At 37.8% G+C, this 20,502-nt stretch overlaps 1 protein-coding gene across 1 annotated transcript in view; it reads right to left on the bottom strand.

Moving 5' to 3' along the window:
• Window positions 1–20,502, bottom strand: part of Cad74A (cadherin 74A) — a 64,920-nt gene that overhangs the window by 22,519 nt on the left and 21,899 nt on the right. The window contains exons 7-16 of the mRNA XM_069830285.1: window positions 18,804–19,057; window positions 17,420–17,684; window positions 15,190–15,383; window positions 11,490–11,676; window positions 10,066–10,315; window positions 6,732–6,955; window positions 4,597–5,165; window positions 3,106–3,219; window positions 1,793–2,077; window positions 30–440 (exon numbers count right to left, since the gene is read on the bottom strand). Coding sequence (XP_069686386.1) covers window positions 30–440; window positions 1,793–2,077; window positions 3,106–3,219; window positions 4,597–5,165; window positions 6,732–6,955; window positions 10,066–10,315; window positions 11,490–11,676; window positions 15,190–15,383; window positions 17,420–17,684; window positions 18,804–19,057 — 2,753 coding nt within the window. The remainder of the gene's footprint in view (window positions 1–29; window positions 441–1,792; window positions 2,078–3,105; window positions 3,220–4,596; window positions 5,166–6,731; window positions 6,956–10,065; window positions 10,316–11,489; window positions 11,677–15,189; window positions 15,384–17,419; window positions 17,685–18,803; window positions 19,058–20,502) is intronic.

Raw genomic sequence — 20,502 nt, 5'->3', positions numbered from 1 at the left:
GTAACAGAGCGAATATGAGTGAACCTTGCCTCAGAAATTTTGGCGACTTCGTTAATAGTGGGCCGCACAAAGAGAGGAACTCCATCATTAGTGAAGATATCTCCAATGTACACACTCAGAGGCACATCTGTCGCCAGGGGTGGGCTGCCACCATCCTGTGCACGCACCATCAGCTGATAAGGCTCTGTCCGCCCCTTGCCTGTGAGCTCCCTGCGTGTCAAGATCTGTCCTGTGGTGTGGTTGATGGCGAACAGGCCATTTGCTTCACCCTCATTGGACAGGTCGTATGTGACTTCGCCCCCAGCACCTTCGTCGGAGTCTGTGGCTACTAGGGTTATGACGTCAGTGCCTGTCACCACGTTCTCTGGCACAACAGCTGAGTAAGAATTCTTTGTGAACACAGGAGAGTTGTCGTTTACATCTAAGACGTCCACAGACACCTGAAACAACACATGCGAACTTGGTGCAACAACGTTATGGGATTTGTACATGCTTATTGTCGTTGATAATAAAGAAGGAAGCAACACCTCTCTTCCTCTTTTATTATGGAAATGAATGGAGCAAGTGAAATGGACAGATAGTATAATAAATAAAGCTATATTAGAAAGAGTGGGTGAAGAAAGAATAATGCTAAAAATATCAGGAAGAGAAAAAGGAATTGGTTGGGTCACTGGCTGAGAAGAAACTGTCTACTGAAGGATGTACTGGAAGGAATGGTGAACGGGAAAAGAGTTTAGAGCAAAAAAAGATATCAGATGATAGATAACATTAAGATATATGATTAATTGATAATTAACACGATTAAGTCCGCTAGTTAATCAATTAATTATATTCAAGTGTTAAAAGTAGTGTATACAAGATTCAAAATGGATTAAGATATATGGATCTTATGCGGAGACTAAAAGGAATGTGGAAAAGAGGAAAGATTGGAGAATGCTGAGTTTGCAGTGAGGGACCTGCCCTTGGGCAGAAAACTATGAATGAATGAATATTTGTATTTCTCATTATGTTTAATTGAACCCATTCCAGCTTCTAAAATCAAATCCTGACATATATCTCATATCCACATAACTTGTTTCGTCCATAATAACAACCAAACCCCATGTACCATATTCTTGTATAAGTTTTCTGGTCATTTACTCTATATCATTATAATCTTCTGCTACAATTAACTGGTTATCAGCAAACTGTAAAGAATATATCTATAAAAAGAAAACAGGTCACAAATTGCAAGTTTTGAGTAGAGCAAAGACAAACTTTGAAATTATGTCCAAAATCATTCAGATGAACTGGAAATCTAGATATCTACATCATTATGGAAGAGGACAGACATATCCCAAAGAAGTACATTTTTTGTATTCGCATAGAGATCATAACTCAAAACCACACATTTCTGACTTATGCCCTTTTTAAAGCACATCATAGATATACTGTATTAGTTTCTTCTATTTCTATATGGATACCCTTACATTTCTTCTTCAATATTTCATGAGCTTCCTATATATTTATTTTAAATAATGGCGAGAGAAAACAACAGACCAACCCTGACATAGATCCTTTGTTACTTGAAAGTCATCTGAAAGACGTTTTCCTATCTTAACTCTAGGAAATCAATTTGTGTATAAATTTTGTATTGCACATATGTATATTGTTTTATAATGCTAGTGGATTTTAATGCATTTTTGTGAGATAATATAATTTGCAGAGCCCATTTTAAGCTTATGAAAATACAGATCTCCATAATTGTCAGAGTTTATTAATGAGCTGCTCCCTGTCTATGGTGGGTACTCACATTTGCATATGTCTTACGTTGCTCGCTGCCGCCTTGGGGGGTGTCAGCTGCCACCACCACAAAGCGCAACACGGACTGCTTCTCCCTGTCCAGGGTCACGTTGGGGGCCACTCGGATCATCCCCGTCAGAGCGTCGATGACGAATAAGCCCGCGTTCTCCCCACTGAGGGCGTAGCGCACGGCCCCATAACCCGTCTTGTTGTCGTCAATGTCGAGATCGCTGGCCCGCACAGTCAGGATGGCTTCTGGATGCTTGGCAGACTCCAGCACTCGCGTCTTGTAGCTCTGCAACCAACACTCAGCTGCTGAGTCATAGCCAGTTGCTCTACCAACTGAGCTACTCAACAGCGCTTGCAGCATTGTATTGTTGCTGTCATGTTAATTTGGGTGTTGTAAATTTGTATTGCTGAATTGTTGATATATTGTTGCTATGGTGTTACTGAGTCATTACATTATTTCGTGTTATTGTCATTGTTCTGGCATATTCTTGTTTCCTATAATGTCTTAACATTGTCTACAGTGAGGTTACAAAGTGGATGTACCCCCATGTATTACGACACTACAATGGGTATGGTTGATTGATTGATGGACATGTACCTGACAGTTTAACGATCCAAGACCTTCATTTTCATAGCACAGTTGAATTCTGCGCCATGTCCTGGCAGATGTTTTGCAGAGATAATCAAGAGTCACTTTGTTGAAGGCATCTTCCACAGCTGCTCGTAATGTGTCGTTGTGTTATGGCGGTTATTTCGCATTTTGTCCTTGATGAACCACCAGAGCATTATCAGATGTTGTAAGGTCGGCAAAAGGAGCTTGATCACCTGCAGATCCTCTTCCAATCCACCAGTTGGGAAAGGTCGATGATAAACGGACTCTGGTCAGCCATGTTTGTTTATAATTGCATGGTTACCATGGTAGCATGGGGTACTAACATTCACAAAGTAAGTGAAATGAGAATACATGGGGGGTACGCCCAATTTGTGACCTCAATGTATAGCTTGGATTACATCACTGGTCCTTATGCTTCACAACTCTTCACTAAATCTTTCCTACTGAAGTTAGTTGTAGTGTCTTAATATATTTGCCATTGTTTCTTGGATGAATCTATGTTTGTGTGTGTGTGTGTGTATCTAATACCTACCCACATCACTTACGTGATTCGAGTTCTGCATATTGCGGATAGATGGCAGGACTGTGACCCATTTTCATTGTGTACACCAGTTCAGCAGGCCACGCTGTACATGATGTGTCTCTAATTCACCTTAAATCAGATATCTTATTATACTAAAGTATTCCCCACGTGTACGCACCTCCTGAGAAAACTCTGGACTGTTGTCGTTGATGTCTTGCACCTGAATCATGACTGTTGCTTCACTGGATCTCTGACTGTCGTCTGTGATGGCACGAACTTGGAAGCTGAGTGACTGAAAATGAATATTAACAAACACTCAAGTGTAAAACATTTACTATAGTATGGTAATTACTATTATAAACAGTCTTACTGACTCACAGACTGATTGATGGAGCCAACAAATGCAATTATAAATTTACTAGAAACATGAAAAACGTTCTTTGTGTAATGTGTGTGTGTGTGTGTGTGTGCGCGAGTGCGTGTGTAAGATCTATTCAGGGATCTATTGGACCAGTTCATGAATGTCTCTCAAGTATGGCAATTGTTGCTTCTGTAATCGAATACCATGAGCACATCATTATGACTGTATCATTTTCAGTATGTATTTAATTTTATGGATGATAATGTGTGTGTCTATGTATAAAGATACATATGCACGCACACAAACACAAAAATCCAATACAATCATTACAATACTACAACAAATAACACAGTCTAATATAGCCTAATGGAGTACAATAAGGCTGTAATGTAATATAAAGTAAGTCTTGTTGATTGGTTGCCGATTGATTTTAAATCCCAACAGCATTACTACACACATAATGCAATGACTAGTGAGAGTATGAATCAACACGTTTCCACTCTTCTACATTAGAGATCTACCCAATTCTTATCGTGGTGACATGAATTACCAAGAGTTAAAAATGAAGTAATGCTGAGCCTACTTTCATTCATCTTTATTCATGAACGAGGGGCTCCTTTACATGCAACAGAGAACACTATGCTGCCCTCTGAGAAACAAAATAAAAGTCAAACTATGTTTTCTGGAAAACACTTTAAGACAACGCAAGACCACTTAAGAAGCCTCAAGTGACAGGGAAGGTATATGATGAAACCAGAGGAAGGCCTGTAGAACATCCATTTATATAATCCTGATTTCACACCTTGCTAGGTTTGGATATTGCCAATTAATGAAAAAAATTTCGACCGAGGAAAGAGGTTTTGAAGTGATCAAGAAGTGAAAACAGCCTATTTCATTATTCTGTTGAAGGGGATGAAAAGCGATGTTCTTTCTGTTCTTTCAAATTATATACTGATTATTTTACTGTATTTTGCTATAGTTGTTATGATTACTACAGTTATTTTGCATTTCTGAAATGGAAAACGAGTATTTGAAACGTGTTGTTTTACACAAATAAGCCCAGGATATTATGGTTAAAGTTTAGCAACACTTCCAAAGTAAAGCAGAGCAGCATTATCAGGATGGCCACAACCCAAGCTACTGTATATCTCTGTCTCTCTGGCTTCATTCTTGCACTGATAGAGTATTCTAGCAAGTGGTTCATTTGGAAAAGGAATATAAATGAAAACAGAAAATATCTTACCATCACAACTTCTAATTCTAAAGTCTACCAATTTTTCAAACAGTACTAATCGCTCTGTATGTTACCTTCTGCTGCAGGGCCTCGTAGTCGAGTCTCTTGTGGAGCACCACGTTCCCTGAGTGAGTGTCCACCCTCACCAAGTCCTCTGCGTCCTGCAGCCCAGCACTCTTCACCTCCTCGAACTTACTGATCGCGTTCCCAGTTATGGGGTCCTTGGCCGTCAGTGTGAGCAGGGTGGTGCCCACCTCCTGCTCCTCTGGCACAGTCACACGTATCACTGGATTCGTGGGGGTCCACGTCGACGCCATGAACAGCGGGTTGCTGTCACTGTATGCCTGCACGTAGATGGTCACCTCGGCACTGGCCACCTGCTGCTCCACGTACTCTGCTGCATTCAGGTCCCTGGCCTGCACCGTCATGATGATGACGGCTGCTGCTTGGTGGTCCAAGGACTTCGCCACCAACACCTCGCCCGTCGTCGAGTTTATCCGGAATGCGGCCTTGTAGTTATATGGGGTTGTCGACTTGAGAGCCACTCCCGTCCTATCGGCAGCACGGATTGGCTCCACTATGGAGTACTCCAGCTCAGCATCAGAATCTGGATCCACTGCTGTGATTGTCAGCACAGGTTCACCTGTCAACAGACGGAAGCAGGGCAGCTGACGACTTCTCATTGCATTCTATTTCAAGAATGTTAAACTTGATAATTTTACGAAACATTTTCTCAGAAAACTATGAGTAGTATAGACATGAAATTTTTACAGTACCTAGTAAACAGATCAAGTGGAATTCTGTAAAAGCAATTTTAAAAAAATCTAATAAACAATTTATGATAACTTCGTCAGTTAATATTGTGTCGTTACCTTAAAGTTCCCTGAAACTAGTTTTCAAAATTAGTATAGAGAAAAATAAAGTAAATCAAACTTAAGTAATGAAGGACAAAGCAAGTACAGGGTCCGGCAGAATGATCTCCCCGGTTTGAATTGGCCATTGCAAAGATTTCTTGATTAATCATTGAGTGTAACTTCTAGCCTTATATTATTTTGTAATTATTATTTAGTATGTTTGCATTATTTTACTCAACTTGTGCTTGTATGACTGTATTAGTACATTATGCAACAAGCCTATAATGGTAGTAATTAAGACGCGAGTATGTTTATGAAACGAGCGCAAGCAAGTTTCATAATTTTCAAACGAGGGTCTTAATTGCCATTATAGGCAAGTTTCATACGACTATTCATGCTCGACCATATTTCTAACTTGAAATTATTCATAAGTATTCATGTTATTCGTATCTGACTGGGGAGCGGAACTGACCTTGTGCAATATCTCGTAAATTGTGAGATGTGCACAGACACGAAAGTATTGATTTTTTCCTAGAAACAAATGTCATTGACCTTGATATAATCTAGAGAGTAAAATGAAGTTTAATCTTGATATAACCTTGAAATTGATTTAGACATTGAAAAACGAGATGACAAATTGAATTTATTTGAATATTATTTACAGTTAACGCTAATTATTATAGTAACAGAACATGACCTTCTGCGACAGTATTGGATTTCCAGCCTCCGTGAAGTTTCGCTAGTTGTCTTTCGATTGCATATCCGAGAATAATCGATACTTGCGCTTTCATAGTGCTACAATGGTGTCTTCTGATTGGTGGAACACCTGTACTTTAATGAGGTCCATTAAAGGGCTGCTACCAGGTGTATAATTACTACATTTCGGCATGGTCGAGCATAAAAATTTTTATTAGTGTTCTTTAAATATTAGTCTGTAAAATTGTATCAGCTTCTTTTGTTTCTGGCTAAGTGGAAGAGAAGGCCTGATGGCCTTAACTTCGCTAGAATAAATAAATATTATTATTATTATTATTATTATTATTATTATTAAGTGCCAGTTTAAAGGGCTGCAGTTCCACAGATGCGATGGTCCCTTTAAATTGGGGTTAAAATAAGCACAGGTTTAGAAAACTGAAACATTATTTTATTTTTTAGAGTTAAAAACAAAATTTACATTTTTTATGTTACCCCCCCCCCGCGCCCCCTCGCTATTTTCACCGATTCATGGCCTTAAATAAGCAAATTTAATTTTGGCAGTAGAGATGTGTCAAAAATAAACCATGAAAAAAATAACGAAATAAAGGAAACAGAAAGAAGGTGAAAAAGAGAAATAATTAGTGTTCATGGCTACTCACCTACTGGTGCTCTCTCTGAAATGTAGCGGACGAATGCTGATGCATCATTAGTAGGGAATGTGGGTGGCTTGTTGTTGATGTCGACAATGTCCACGGCGACCGTTGCAGTGGCCGTCTCCCTGATTGGGGTGCCTGAGTCGACTGCGTGTACTATGATGTCGTAGTGCGGACCCCCTGTCTCTAGGTCCAAGCGTGCATCAGACGAGACTCTGATCTGACCAGACCTGAACACACAGCACTTGTTACAACAGACAGTCATGGTCAAGTAGTTACTAAGTCTAAGGTGTGGAGTTCAAATTTAGAAAAGAGCAATGGATTTTTGAAGTAGCAGTAGCAATAATAGTAGTTTATTTAACAATGGTTTCAATTGTAGACATTATGTTGTTGTTGTTGTTGTTGTTGTTGTCTAGTGCCTTGCATCTGGCAATGAAGCCATTAGCAGTCGTGCTTTCCAATACTTTTGAACTGTAGTTTCTTCTGATCTTAATGCTTCACAGGTCTTCAAGTAATCTTCATTCATTTCTGCTGGATCGTTACACAGGACACATATGGGTGAAGCTGAGATACCTATTCTGTAGAGATGACTTGCTAGACAGTCATGATTTGTCAATAGTCTGAAGGCTGCAACTGCTGTTTTCCTTGGTCTCTGGGGGATTATATCTGGGTTGGAAAGTAGTGTAATCCATTTTTTGTCTTTAGCATTTGATTCTATTTCTTGTAGGTATGAATGAGAAAATTTTGTAGTGATCAAGCGTTTTATTGAGGAATATGAGAAATTAAATTTAGGCTTTTGTTTTATTGTTGTGCCTTTCTTTGCAAGTGTGTCTGCGGTTTCATTCCCCATGACTCCACAGTGTGCTGGAATCCATTGGAGATGGACAATCTTATTAACTTTTTGGAGTTGTGTTAACATTTTGTAGCATTCTCTTATTTTTGTTGACTTCTTTGTAGCATTGGAATATATTCCCTGAATTGCAGCTTTAGAATCTGAAAGAATTACAGTCTTGTTATATTTATTTAAGGGGAAATTTAATAATTGTCGGAGAGCAATGTGTATAGCCTCTATTTCACCATCATAATTTGTTGTCTCTGCCAACAGAATGATAAAAGGAAAAATGTGTACATGTAACCCCAGCTCCAGTAAGGTTTTCTCCATCAGTATATATGTGTAGCCATTCTTCTGTAGGGTATCTAGTATTGATCGTTTCCAGTGCTAGAAGTTTTTGTATTTCTTTTGGTGTGTCTGATTTACTTATTTCATCTGTTAATTCCAAACTGAACGTAGGTTGCAATAATTGTAGACATTATTGAGTGCTGAAATTCAGTGTGGGCCAGAAATGACTCACAAATTTTGCCTGAGATTCTCATCTACAACAGGGTTCATTTACGACATGGTTCCCTCTGACTGACAAAACATCTCCATCTCAGCCTGAGCCTCAATTACATGTGAAAGAAGTGGGCGCTGTGCTGGGGGGAGGGCGCCAAATGACAAAACAGTATTTGTGCACTGAATGTTTCCTGGCACTTACAATAATTCCTATAAAGGATAATATATTTTATAATGTGAAGCCATAAATGCAGACAATGTTGAAGATGACAAATTATAATTATAAAGAGTGTCATTTAATGTAATTGAGAGAGAGAGGGAAAGAGAGAGAGCGAAGGAGGGAGGGAGGGTAGAGGAGGGAGAGAGATAGAAAGAGAAAAAAATTCAATATGAAAATAGCTGTTCTTAAAGGGCTACCAAAATGATGTAGCCTACTATTTAGTTCATTTTATAGGATAATAATCAAAATACAGTAAGAATTGGAGGGGGAAAGGAACTGGCTACCCTATCCCTTTATCTCCTGGCTTAGTTGTCTCATAAGTGGTATCCTGGTATCGCTTGTGAGGTTCAGACCTGTCTTCGGACAGTTAACTAAACAATAATGGTAAGAATAATTAATACTTTCAAATAAAAGATTAAATAAGCGGTAACTAGTTTAATATGGCAGCTATCCTCATATGAACATGTTTTATTATTTATTTAAGTCGGGTTATAGAAATGGTTATGCAGAATAAGCAACGAATCTCATACGATTTAACAACCAATGTCTTGCAACACACTAAGTTTGACTCCAAATCTTTTAAACACATTCACTGCAAACCTTGTGATTACATCCTGAGCACAAAAAAGGAGACCCAAGACTTTGCAATTATTAATACTATATTTTTTCTTCATATAATCACAACATGGTTCATAGTGTTGCTTCTTTTCTTTATCAACCTGCAGAATTTGATCAGGAGACGTTTCAAAACGTGTTGCAGAATTAAAATGTCACTCTTATTTTTTTCTCTTTCGATGACCACAATATTTGCTCTTTTAGATGCTCCAGTCGTAGCAATGTAGGTCACCTCTTCATAGACTTCCTACATCTTCGTGTCTCTGAAGCAATTAGCAATGTAACTCCTCACTTTGTGGTGCCTGTTATTCCTTTACTAATAAATAATGTTGCAAGATATTGTGTGTTTCAGTTTGTCAATTGTTTCCTAAACCTAAAAATCTGTCATATACTGAATTAAATTTAATTAACATTATCTACTCGTAAGATTAAAAAGTATAAATTGAAAATTTATAAAAACTGATTTAAAATTAGTTTTATTAATTTAATGTACAACAAAATAATAAAACTGCTAACATCTCCCTCACCAACCCAGGAAGGGAGGAGCAGAATCCATGTTTGCCCCAGTAGACACAGACCCTACTTAATGCCCTGATGTCAGTTCACACGGTAAGCAATTACAACCCCCTCCTCTTACAATTGGACGTTCTTAAAGATCAATTTGGGAATATGTATATTTTCAAACATGATTACATCATTATTACATCTCACTGAGTACATTTATTTTTTGTACACTTACAGCTTTTCAATTTTTGCTCATATTACATATTGATGATAAATAATCTACATTGCAGTATGTTAAATTAAATTTGATTTATGTAGTATTTCTTTTCTCACTACTGTTAACATTGCAATAATTCTTTTGTAAATAATTTAAAATAAATATTTTCGATGCTAGGTGGGGGAGAAAGGGCGAGAAAAGAGATAGAAAGCCATCCCTTCTTCTGAGAAGATAACAAATCGCACATTGGTATTGTGTATTGCGAATAGAAAGAAAATTGTCAAACTAGGTAACAGGTTGTGAAGAATAAGTTCCTGGCATAAGTGTCAAAAAGTTGTTCTGACAATAAGAGATTGCATTACCCATAATTGCATTATCTCAAATAATCATATTCGACTGCACAACCAAATTTAGGCCCAGTCGGTTTATTTCTAATATGCAGGTAGCTTACCTCTGGTTGATGACGAAGTTATCCCGAGCACCACCAGCAATGAAGTAGTTGAGAAGAGAGTCCTGTCCGTCTGGGTCTGTCGCCAGCACCTGCACCACCTCAGTGCCTGGCTCGGCATTTTCTGGCACAGAGGCTACATAGCTCGATGGTCCATTGACAACGTTCCTATTCCCACGGAAGATGGGTCTCTGGTTGCCTGGGACTCCCACACGGATCAGAACCCGCGTGTCATCATGGAGTGGGGGCGTGCCTATACACAGAAAGCAACAAAACTCATACAATATGACAATGCAGATACCGTACTCAAAGAAGTGTTGCATGCAATATATTTACTATACTCAAAAAGTTCAGGTCATTGTGTAAAATATAAGTCTACTCATAATGTGTACACAGCTGTAAAAAGTAGTAGTAGTAGTAGAAGCAGTTGTAGTTGTAGTTGTAGTAGTAGTAGTAGTAGTAGTAGTAGTAGTAGTAACAATAATAATAATAATAATAATAATAATAATAATAATAATAATAATAATACAATCTTCAACTTTTGGAAAATTAAAGAAAAACAACATAAATACAGAAATAATGAAATTACTAGAATTAGAAATTATTGATACATTATATTCAAAATCGAGTGGTTACACTTTTACACAGTTGAATCTCTGCAATAAAATAATATTGTTGACCAGGCATTTATTGTGTTCTTTTTTTTTCTCCCTTCACCTTACACTAGCAAAACACTCTACACACTATGATGGTGAATTAGAAGCTACCAAAGCAGCCATATTTTGTGATTCAAAATCTGCAATTCAGGCTATTGTTTTCATTGACATCAGAAGAGAAGGGAGTGAGAGAAATCTATACCAAAATTAAGTTTCTACAAAAACGGACAATTAGTATTAATCAGCAAAATTATTACTATTAAAAATTATAAACGGGCAATATTAAATAATAATAAAAATGTTAGTGAAAATAAATTTTGGTGCAAAAAAAGACAACTTTTTTTTCCTAATTCTCCAATAACAGCAGAGGCTATCTTCAGACTAGTAACTGGACATGCCTGTTTGGCAGCGCATCTCTTCAGAACTGAATTTATACATCACCAAAATGTGTTCTCTGCAGAAAAGAAGATTCAGCTATGAAGTTGCAGAATTATATTGTACTAAACTGCAAAGCTATCAACATTTCAAATAGAAGTGTTAGTTCACTGGCATGTTAGGAAACAAATGAAGAAAATCCAATATCCTGAGCATTTGCTTAATTAATTAATGAATTAATAATAACAACATCACTGTCGTCATCATCATAATGAACAACATTTATATTTTGAATTCACACTGATGTAATATGAATAACATTTAAAATTCCACAATCTCAGCATGTCTGTTAAGTAATTCATTGCATTTCATAAGCAGGAAATGCATCAACTATACCTGCATCTGTAGCCCTGACCACGAGCTCGTACTGGCCGCGTGAAGTGTCAGATGAGTTGACAGGAGAGTTTATCTTCACCTCCCCGCTCACTGGCTCTACAAAGAACACGTCGTTCCTGGTGTTGGACGACTGGATGCTGTAAAATATCTTCCCTCCACCTTGGTCAGGTCCATCAGCATCTGTAGCCTGGCAATGAACAGAAAACAAACTTAACCTCAAAAATACTAACTGTGTGTTACATAAGCTGTCTCTATCACGAAATTACATGTTTACACGTTGTAACACAATACAACAAAGACAGTTATATTTCAGTGGGTCTCATGTCATGTTGGTATATTTGGTAATGAACGAGCAGGGCAGGCTTCGAAATTAGGTCCAAAATCAAACGAAATAATCCCATCGAGTCAGGCATACCACCGGCAAAACATTGTTTAGAAAAATGGAAACATCAGAAAGAACAGGAAACACAGTAAGGGAAATCATAAAATTCCAAATGATATCAGCAACTATCTTGAACTTTCAAGCTCAGTACAGAGTTTTGCTGCAAGAGCACGCACTGGACACACAATCACAGAGAGTATCTCCACAGATTCAACTCAGCAGAGTCACCTGTTTGTTACGGTGTGTTGACGCAAACTAGAAACCTTAACTGATATTCTTCTAAACCATACATCTGAATAAACGAATAATATAGGATAAAAGATGTAATTAATTTTCATTCTTAATGACTTAAGATAATATTATTACACAGAATCAAGGAATAGCTTTATTGTAACCACACATAATCTGTATTTTAATTATATACATATGCTGAATAACTGTAAACGTTTTCGCCGTGTTAGATATCATCAGACAGTGCCAGCAATATCTAAACTTCACATAAAGTCTAATACACCTTAAATACATCTGTTTGTGATGTTAAAATAGTATAAAATAGTTGTAACATATTTCAATTACAATATAGCATATGTACATCATAGTTACTATAAAATAAATTATTATTATTTCTTAAAATCTTAAAATATAGTATACTTTCTCATAATATATGTTACATTGTGATATAATTTAATTAATTTGATCATAATTTAATTAATTTTATCTAATATACACTCGATGATAAATATCATATTTAATATTGTTGATTTTGGAGCCGTACTTGTTATATCTACGAGGGGGATCCAGGAAATAACGATCGTTCGCGCATACCCGCCGTGCAGCTGACTCCCCTTCCTTGTTTGAAGGTCAACTGGCTTCCTTAACACGTGTTCTCATAATGTTGTGAGTACTGGTTGCAACAAGTCGCCATTGTGCATTTTGTGTTACTTCAAAATGAACGACGTGATTGATAATCCCGCCGACTGTGAGGTGAGGAGTGTGATTCGATTTTTGAATGCCCGACATTTGAAACCTGCAGAAATTTACCGGCAATTGAAAGAAGTGTATGGTGATACTGTAATGAATGAAAGAAATGTGAGAAAATGGTGCGAAATGTTCAACAATGGGCGAACAAATGTCCACGATGAAACTCGACCCGGATGCCCATCACTCATCACAGAAGACCTGAAGACTAAAGTGAACGACAGAATCTTGCAAGACAGGCGCACATCACTCGACGAATTGCATATTGCCTTTCCTGACATTTCTCGTTCTTTGCTTGGTGAAATTGTGTCGCAACATCTTGGCTACCACAAATCTGTGCACGATGGGTTCCACGGCAACTGAGTGACCAACACAAAACTCAAAGAATGGCCTCAGCATTGACATTCTTGATGCGATATCACACAGATGGAGACGCCTTTCTTGATCAAATTGTGACTGGTGATGAGACCTGGGTGTCTCACAACATCCCAGAGACCAAGCACCAATCACGTCAGTGGCATCATCATCACCCAAGAAACCGAGGAAATTCAAACAGACTCTCTCAACACAAAAAGTCATGGCTACTGTCTTTTGGGATCGCAAAGGTGTTCTTTTGCTGGATTTCATGCCAAAAGGCACTGCGATCAATGCAAATCGTTATTGTGAGACTTTACGAAAACTACGGCGAGCCATCCAAAACAAGAGGCGAGGAATGCTTTCGAGAGGAGTTGTGCTTCTTCACGACAACGCCCGCCCGCACACTGCTGCTTCAACTCGAGAATTGCTGGATCAATTCGGTTGGGAAATCTTTGATCATCCGCCCTATAGTCCAGACCTTGCTCCTAGCGATTTTCACCTTTTCACTAAGCTTAAAGACTTTCTGGGTGGTACGCGTTTTGGAAGTGATGAAGAGTTGAAGAAGACGGTGAACACCTGGCTTAATGAACTGGTGGCAGAGGAGTATAACACGGGAATTCTAAAGCTAGTGAACAGATACGACAAATGTTTAAATGTAGGTGGTGATTATGTAGAGAAGTAAAGGAAGCTTCAGTTATGTAACAGACTTTGTTTTTTCAAATAAATATATATTTTTTTAATTATTACAACAAAACGGTCGTTATTTCCTGGATCCCCCTCGTATTTGCATATACTTAATGTGTATTATTGTGTGGTTTTATATTATCTGTTTATTTAAATTGCAAGTATTGAATTGTAGTCTTTAAGTCTCTATAAGTAATCTTATGTAAAAGCAATGTGTTAAATAATATATTGTAATATCTGATATTCACTATTATAATCTTAAGTTAAAATTCTAGATAATTTATTAAGTGGTTCATTTATCTGCATGTAAAGTTGATATGTTGTGACATTGTATTTTGGATGGTTCTAGTTGATTCGTGTCAGTATTCAAGGTTATTTCATTGAAATGCGTCATTAAGGCTGAAAATTAATTATTATATCTTATATCCTATATTATTGATCACACACTTATATGAAACACATTCCTAAAATGAATTATAAAAAGATAAACGAAATAAATTAATTGCAAAATTATGAATCAGCAGAGTGTAATGTACAAAATTCTGACTAACAAAATCTTCTGGACAAATCTACAAATCTACAAGGGACATCATGAGGTCAGCAAATGAAGCTGGCTTCATGTATTAAGAATGTGTACACTTGTATATTAAAATGTGTGTATCTAATGCCTACCCACTTCACTTGCATGTTTCGGGTTCCGCATACTGTGGATAGAAGGCAGGACTGTGATTCATTTTCAAGTTGCACACCACTTCAGCGAGCCACATTATGCATGATGTGTATCTGTGAAGAATTATGTCGTGTATTAGGGTGAGTGTATGTGTAAGTGTTCATGTAAGTATAGTGTAGGGAGTGAGTGAGGATGATGATGAAGGTGAGGAAGGGAGAAGGGGAAACCCAGTGCCGACAAGTAGCTTACTCCTGTCGAAGAGCACCAAGGGAGCAGCCAGACTTGACGTCCCCATCCGATGGACGAATCACTATCAACAGTGACATATGCCTTCTCTTCATATGCACTGCGGAGAGATTTGGATTTAATCCAGACATATTGCTGCACAATTTAGTGATTAGAAGTTGTGCACTGCCATCTCTCCTAGTCCTGAGGTAGAAATTTTACATGAAAATTTCTGACCCTGCCGGGAATCGAACCTGGGCCGGCTAGTCTGGAGGCAGACACACTACCACAAAGCTAACTCTGCGGACGTACATTCAAACATAATTAAATAAAGAACACGATGTAATTTGTTATGTAATGTATGTCTGATGAAGCGTGTTGTTTGTTACTCTGTGTAGACTCACCCGGACAAAGAGTTGTGGCTGGAAGCTTGCCGCACCTTCCCTCACAGTGCGGCTGTATTCTCTCTGCTCGAACACTGGCGCGTTGTCATTGACGTCTGCCACCTCCACAAATAGGTTTGCTGTTGACACTCGGCCACCTCCATCACGAGCTTCAAATGTCAGTGAGTATGACTTCTGTGTCTCGTAATCCAAGCCTGCAAACAGTCGATGAATGTCTATTTTAACTGTTGTTCAGCCATAACAAACTAACTATGTACTGGATATCTAGTATTCATAGGCAAGCTCTGTTTAGGAGAAGATTATAAAATAAATACTGCTTGCCCCAAAATCAGAAAGATCAAAGAAATCCACAATACGATTACAGATTAAACAGATACAAATTTCAATAAAACAATAGTACTACAATAGATTCTCCAGCACACTGCAGTGTCAAAAGTAATGAAAAAGTGATTTTATAGCAAAAAAAGGAACATAAATCTCTCAACTGATGAAGCAAAATATTTCTTATGAATCAATAAAACGTATAATAATAGTCACGGTCAGATGAGGGAACCATTTAAAACAGCACTGGTACCAGCATAGATAACCCATTTACAGATTCAGTGAGTGTTAGAGATAATGAAATTGAAAGGGAAGAAAAAATAAATAGGAAGAAAGACAGAGAGACAGAAATAAGGTTGAGATGAACAGTAAAGAAAGATCAGAACCGGCAACAGCTAAGGACTTGGAAATTAAAATTTTAGAGATAATAGAGGCGATTGTAAAATGTGGGAATGCGATCAGGAAGTGTAACTAACATGGAACTGGAATTAGTTACAGTGAGTAAGAAATAGTAAGAAAAGAATATTGAGTGTTTTTTTGTAATAGTGAGAGGAAGATTTGGTTAAGTGGAATAGTGAGATAGTGAAAATGAGTGCAAATAGAAAGAGTGAATCACAAGAGCTATACCAATAATAGAAAAAAAGTGTTAAGTGAATTGAACAAGTGATATGAAGGAAACATTTGAACATTAAATGAATATAAGAGAAAAAAATCGGAGAAAAGGTCAATGGAAAAAACTGGGTAAATAATAAAATATCGCAATGTATAGGAAAATCCAGAAATGCACATAGAGTGTTAGTTGGGAGACCGGAGGGAAAAAGACCTTTAGGGAGGCCGAGACGTAGATGGGAGGATAATATTAAAATGGATTTGAGGGAGGTGGGATATGATGATAGAGACTGGATTAATCTTGCACAGGATAGGGACAGATGGCGGGCTTATGTGAGGGCGCCAATGAACCTTCGGGTTCCTTAAAAGCCATTTGTAAGTAAGTAAGTAATGTATAGGAAAAAGTGTAATTTAGATATTAGTGAATATTAGTTAGGGCTAAAAAAGGTTGAAAGTAGTATACAATATTAGAGATGACACTTACAAAGGGCTAATATTAGGATTAGTGAAAAAATAGAGAATAGCAAATGAAATGTAGGATAAGTATGGAATGATAGGATAGACCGAGAAATAAGAAGGCATATAGGTAGTGATAACGGAGTATTTGTTAAGGTGTGGAGGCTACTGCAAAGAATGTGTTACTGTGATAAATGTTAATGGTGGCACTGCAGATGATGAACGTAAGGTACACCATTACATGTAAAGAAGTGCTGTGACATAAATATATTTCATTTGTCAGTTTACAACCAAAACACATTAAGTCAAAAATATTACTTCTGAGAAAAAGGCGTATATAATGTATATGTATAAACTTAGAATTGGAAAATTAAACACATAAAAAACCCTTTTTCTCAGAGGTAATATTTTTTACTTAATGTGTTTTGCTTGTAAGCCGATGATTTCATGCGTAAAACGTATAATTAAAAGAAAATTTTCTCTAAATTATAATCAAAATATAATGCTTAAAAACGAAAAATGAAAGTGAACAAGCCTCTTGAATTATACAAAAACAATCCCGATTGACCCAGAAAATCATCTGTTGCAATGTTCACTCACAATGGGCCACGATTGCGTAGGTAAGCATCTTCACAGGACTGGAATATTCCCAACTTCATACTGGTTGTTATGCAACCAGGAAGAAGAACTGGACATGGGCCACTAACGACTTGTGAATCTCTCCAAGATTATGAAGATTTTATAGCAAAATATTGGGAAGCAAGAAGGAGAATAATTAATTGTATTGTCAAATACATTTTTATGCAGGTAAGGATCCAGAGGATACTCTTAAGCCTGTCATTACCTCGAGAAGCATTAGCCACATACAAGCCCCCTCGTTGTGGGTGTGTGTAGAACTTTTCTGCTCCAAATCCTTTAATGAAGTATGTGATGTTGCCGAACTCCTTGCTATCTTTATCTGTTGCTGTGATGTTGGAGATTAGGGACCCTGGGGCTGTGTCCTCCGGCACTTGGAGGCGGTATGCAGAACGAGGGAAGACCGGGGAGTTGTCATTGGCGTCCAGCAGCTCCACTGTCACTCGTGCCCTGCCGGCCTCCAGGTCGGCTCCCTGTAGGCAAAAAACATCCCATAGAAATGAAATCATATAAAGCTTTAGGATAAGTACTTCAATTTTAGACAAACTGGTTACAATGTATTTCACGAATAACTGAGAAAAGACATCATGCAGAATTTTATGAATATAACAGAAGACAAGAATAAGAATTGACAGAACTCTGAAGGAACTGGCAGATGGAGCAGACCACACAGTTTAAATTCGTAAGGAAAATGTAACCTTAGTTTGCTCTACTGTTTTTGTATTTGATTTTTTCTAAAACAAGGAACATCTCACTAAAAGTTTCTGTGAACTTACACCATTTGTATTCTGAGTGTCTTATATCTTAATGTCGTCTATCATCTAATATCTTCTCCTGCCCCGAACTTTTCTCCCGTTCACAATTCATTCCAGTGCATTCTTCAGTAGGCAGTTTGTTCTTAACCAATGACTTAGCCAATTTCATTTTCTCTTCCTGATCAGTTTCAGCATCATTCTTTCTTCACTCACTCTTTCTAGCACAGCTTCATTTCTTATTTTGTCTGTTCATTTTACATGCTCCATTCTTCTCCATATCACATTTCAAATACTTCTAGTCATTTTTTTTTTTTTCACTTCGTCGTAATGTCCATGTTTCTGCCTCATACAATGCCACACTCCACACAAAGCACTTCACTAGGCTCTTCCCTAGTTCTTTTTCCAGAGGCCCACAGAAGATGCTCCTTTTTCTGTTAAAAGTTTCCTTTGGCATTGTTCTCCTTTTGACTTCCTGGCAGCAGCTCATGTTACTACTTACAGGAATTGTTTATGCTTGTAAATTGAATTAATTTGCTTGCTATGAATCCCTATCAAGTTTTGAAAGATGTACCAAAAAAAAGTTTGGGAAACAAAGGCAGGCAATTTCAGCGAGAAAGTAACTTTTACAATATTTAGTTTCAGTAAATTAATATTTATACTGTTTGTTGTTTTGTCTGTATTAGGAGCATTGAATAATTCCGGTAGTTGGTAAGCGAAGTGTGTTTGCTTATAACATGAAAGCCAGCTCACAAAAACCATTTAACCATTCAGCCTATATTAATCCAAGAAGTAGTAGTTTAGACATATGTTTCTATGTTCTTTCAAAGGTGTGCTCACCTGTCTGTTCTTAACCATGGCCACCACGTCGAAAACAATCTTCCTGAGCTCGGGGTCCTGCACATCGTAGTCCAGGCCCTGCACACTCGCCACTCTGATCACAATGGGGGTGCGGCCTGTAGCAGACGATGGGTGCACTACGAACTTGCCTTTAGAATTCCATACATCTTCCAGACGCAGAGTGTAGCGGGCATTCTCCCCAACATCACGATCATTGATAACCATGTTCAGACCAGGCAGTGGCGTGTCAGCACCTGCAAATCAGAACCAAACTGGCATTAATTTCATCTCGCAACTATTTTTAATGAAGGCTGTAATGCTGCGTTGTAGAGAGACTGACTGCATTCACTAAAATTATTGATAGTTTGTAAGTGGAACAAGAGGGAAACAGTAATGAGCGTGAACTGCACTGTAATTAACAGAATTCTCGATTCATAAATATCTAGCTATGGACAAATAGTTTTATATGATTTTGAAAGTATACATCTTTGTTACATACTAAGACTGTTAAAAAATTCGTGGATTTAGTGGAATCATACATGGAAAGAGGAAAACAAGGAGAACGAGGAGAATAGAAGGAGAACAATGTGAATATAAGGAGAACAAGAGAAATGCAAAGAGAACAAGGGGAAGACAAGAAAAAAAAGAAAATACAAAGAGAACAAGAGGAAGCCAAGGAGAACAATGGGAATACAAAGAACAAGAAAAGACAAGGAAATCAACGGGGATACAAGGACAAGGGACATAAAGAAGAATAAGGGTAATAGAAGGATAACAAAGGAGCATAACGGGCAGGACTATATATATGGTCTTCTTGATAAGGGGGAAGACAGGGAGAAAAGTGGGAATTCCAGAGAATAGAAGGAGACCAAAGGGAATACAATAACAAGGGGAAGACAAGGAAAAAAAGGAAGTACAAAGAGAACAAGAGGAAGAAAAGAAGAACAATGGTAACAAAAAGAAGAAGAGAAGGCAATAAAATCAACGAGGATACAAGGAGAACAAGGGACATAAAAGGAGAACAAGGGTAATACAAGGATAAAGGGGGCGCATAAGAGGGAAGACATGGAGAAAAGTTAGAATTCAAGAGAACAGAAGGAGACCAAGGGGAATACAAGGAATACAAGGAGAATAAGGGGAAGACAAGGAGGAAAAAGAAGATACAAAAAGAACAAGAAGAAGGCAAGGAGAACAATGGGAATACAAAGAACAAGATAAGGCAATGAAATCAACGAGGATACAAGGAGAACAAGGAACATAAAAGGAGAAAAAGAGTAATAACAAGGGACCATAAGGGTGAAGACAGGGAGAAAAGTGAGAATTCAAGGGAACAGAAGGAGACCAAGGGGAATACAAGGAGACAAGGGGAAGACAAGGATAAAAAAGGAAAACAAAGACAACAAGAGGAGAGCAAGGAGAACAAGGGGAAGACTAAGAGAACAAGATGAATACAGTGAGAGAAGCAAGGGACATACAAGGAGAACGAGGGTAAAATGAAGAGAACAAGGAGAATACAGGGAAAGCAAGGAGAAGGCAAAGAGAACAAGGGTAATAGAAGAAGAAAAAAGAAGTGGAATACAAGAAGAAAAAACTAGGAAATACAGGGAGAAAAGGAGGAAGAGAAGGATAACAAGGGGAAGACTACGTCAATAAGGAGAAGACAAGGAGAACAAGAGAAATTGAAGGTGAACAAGGGAAA

Source organism: Periplaneta americana, chromosome 7, assembly GCF_040183065.1.
Source record: "Periplaneta americana isolate PAMFEO1 chromosome 7, P.americana_PAMFEO1_priV1, whole genome shotgun sequence".
NCBI lineage: Eukaryota > Metazoa > Arthropoda > Insecta > Blattodea > Blattidae > Periplaneta > Periplaneta americana.
Note: the sequence above shows the minus strand (reverse complement) of the source record. Positions and strands in the feature narration are given on the sequence as shown.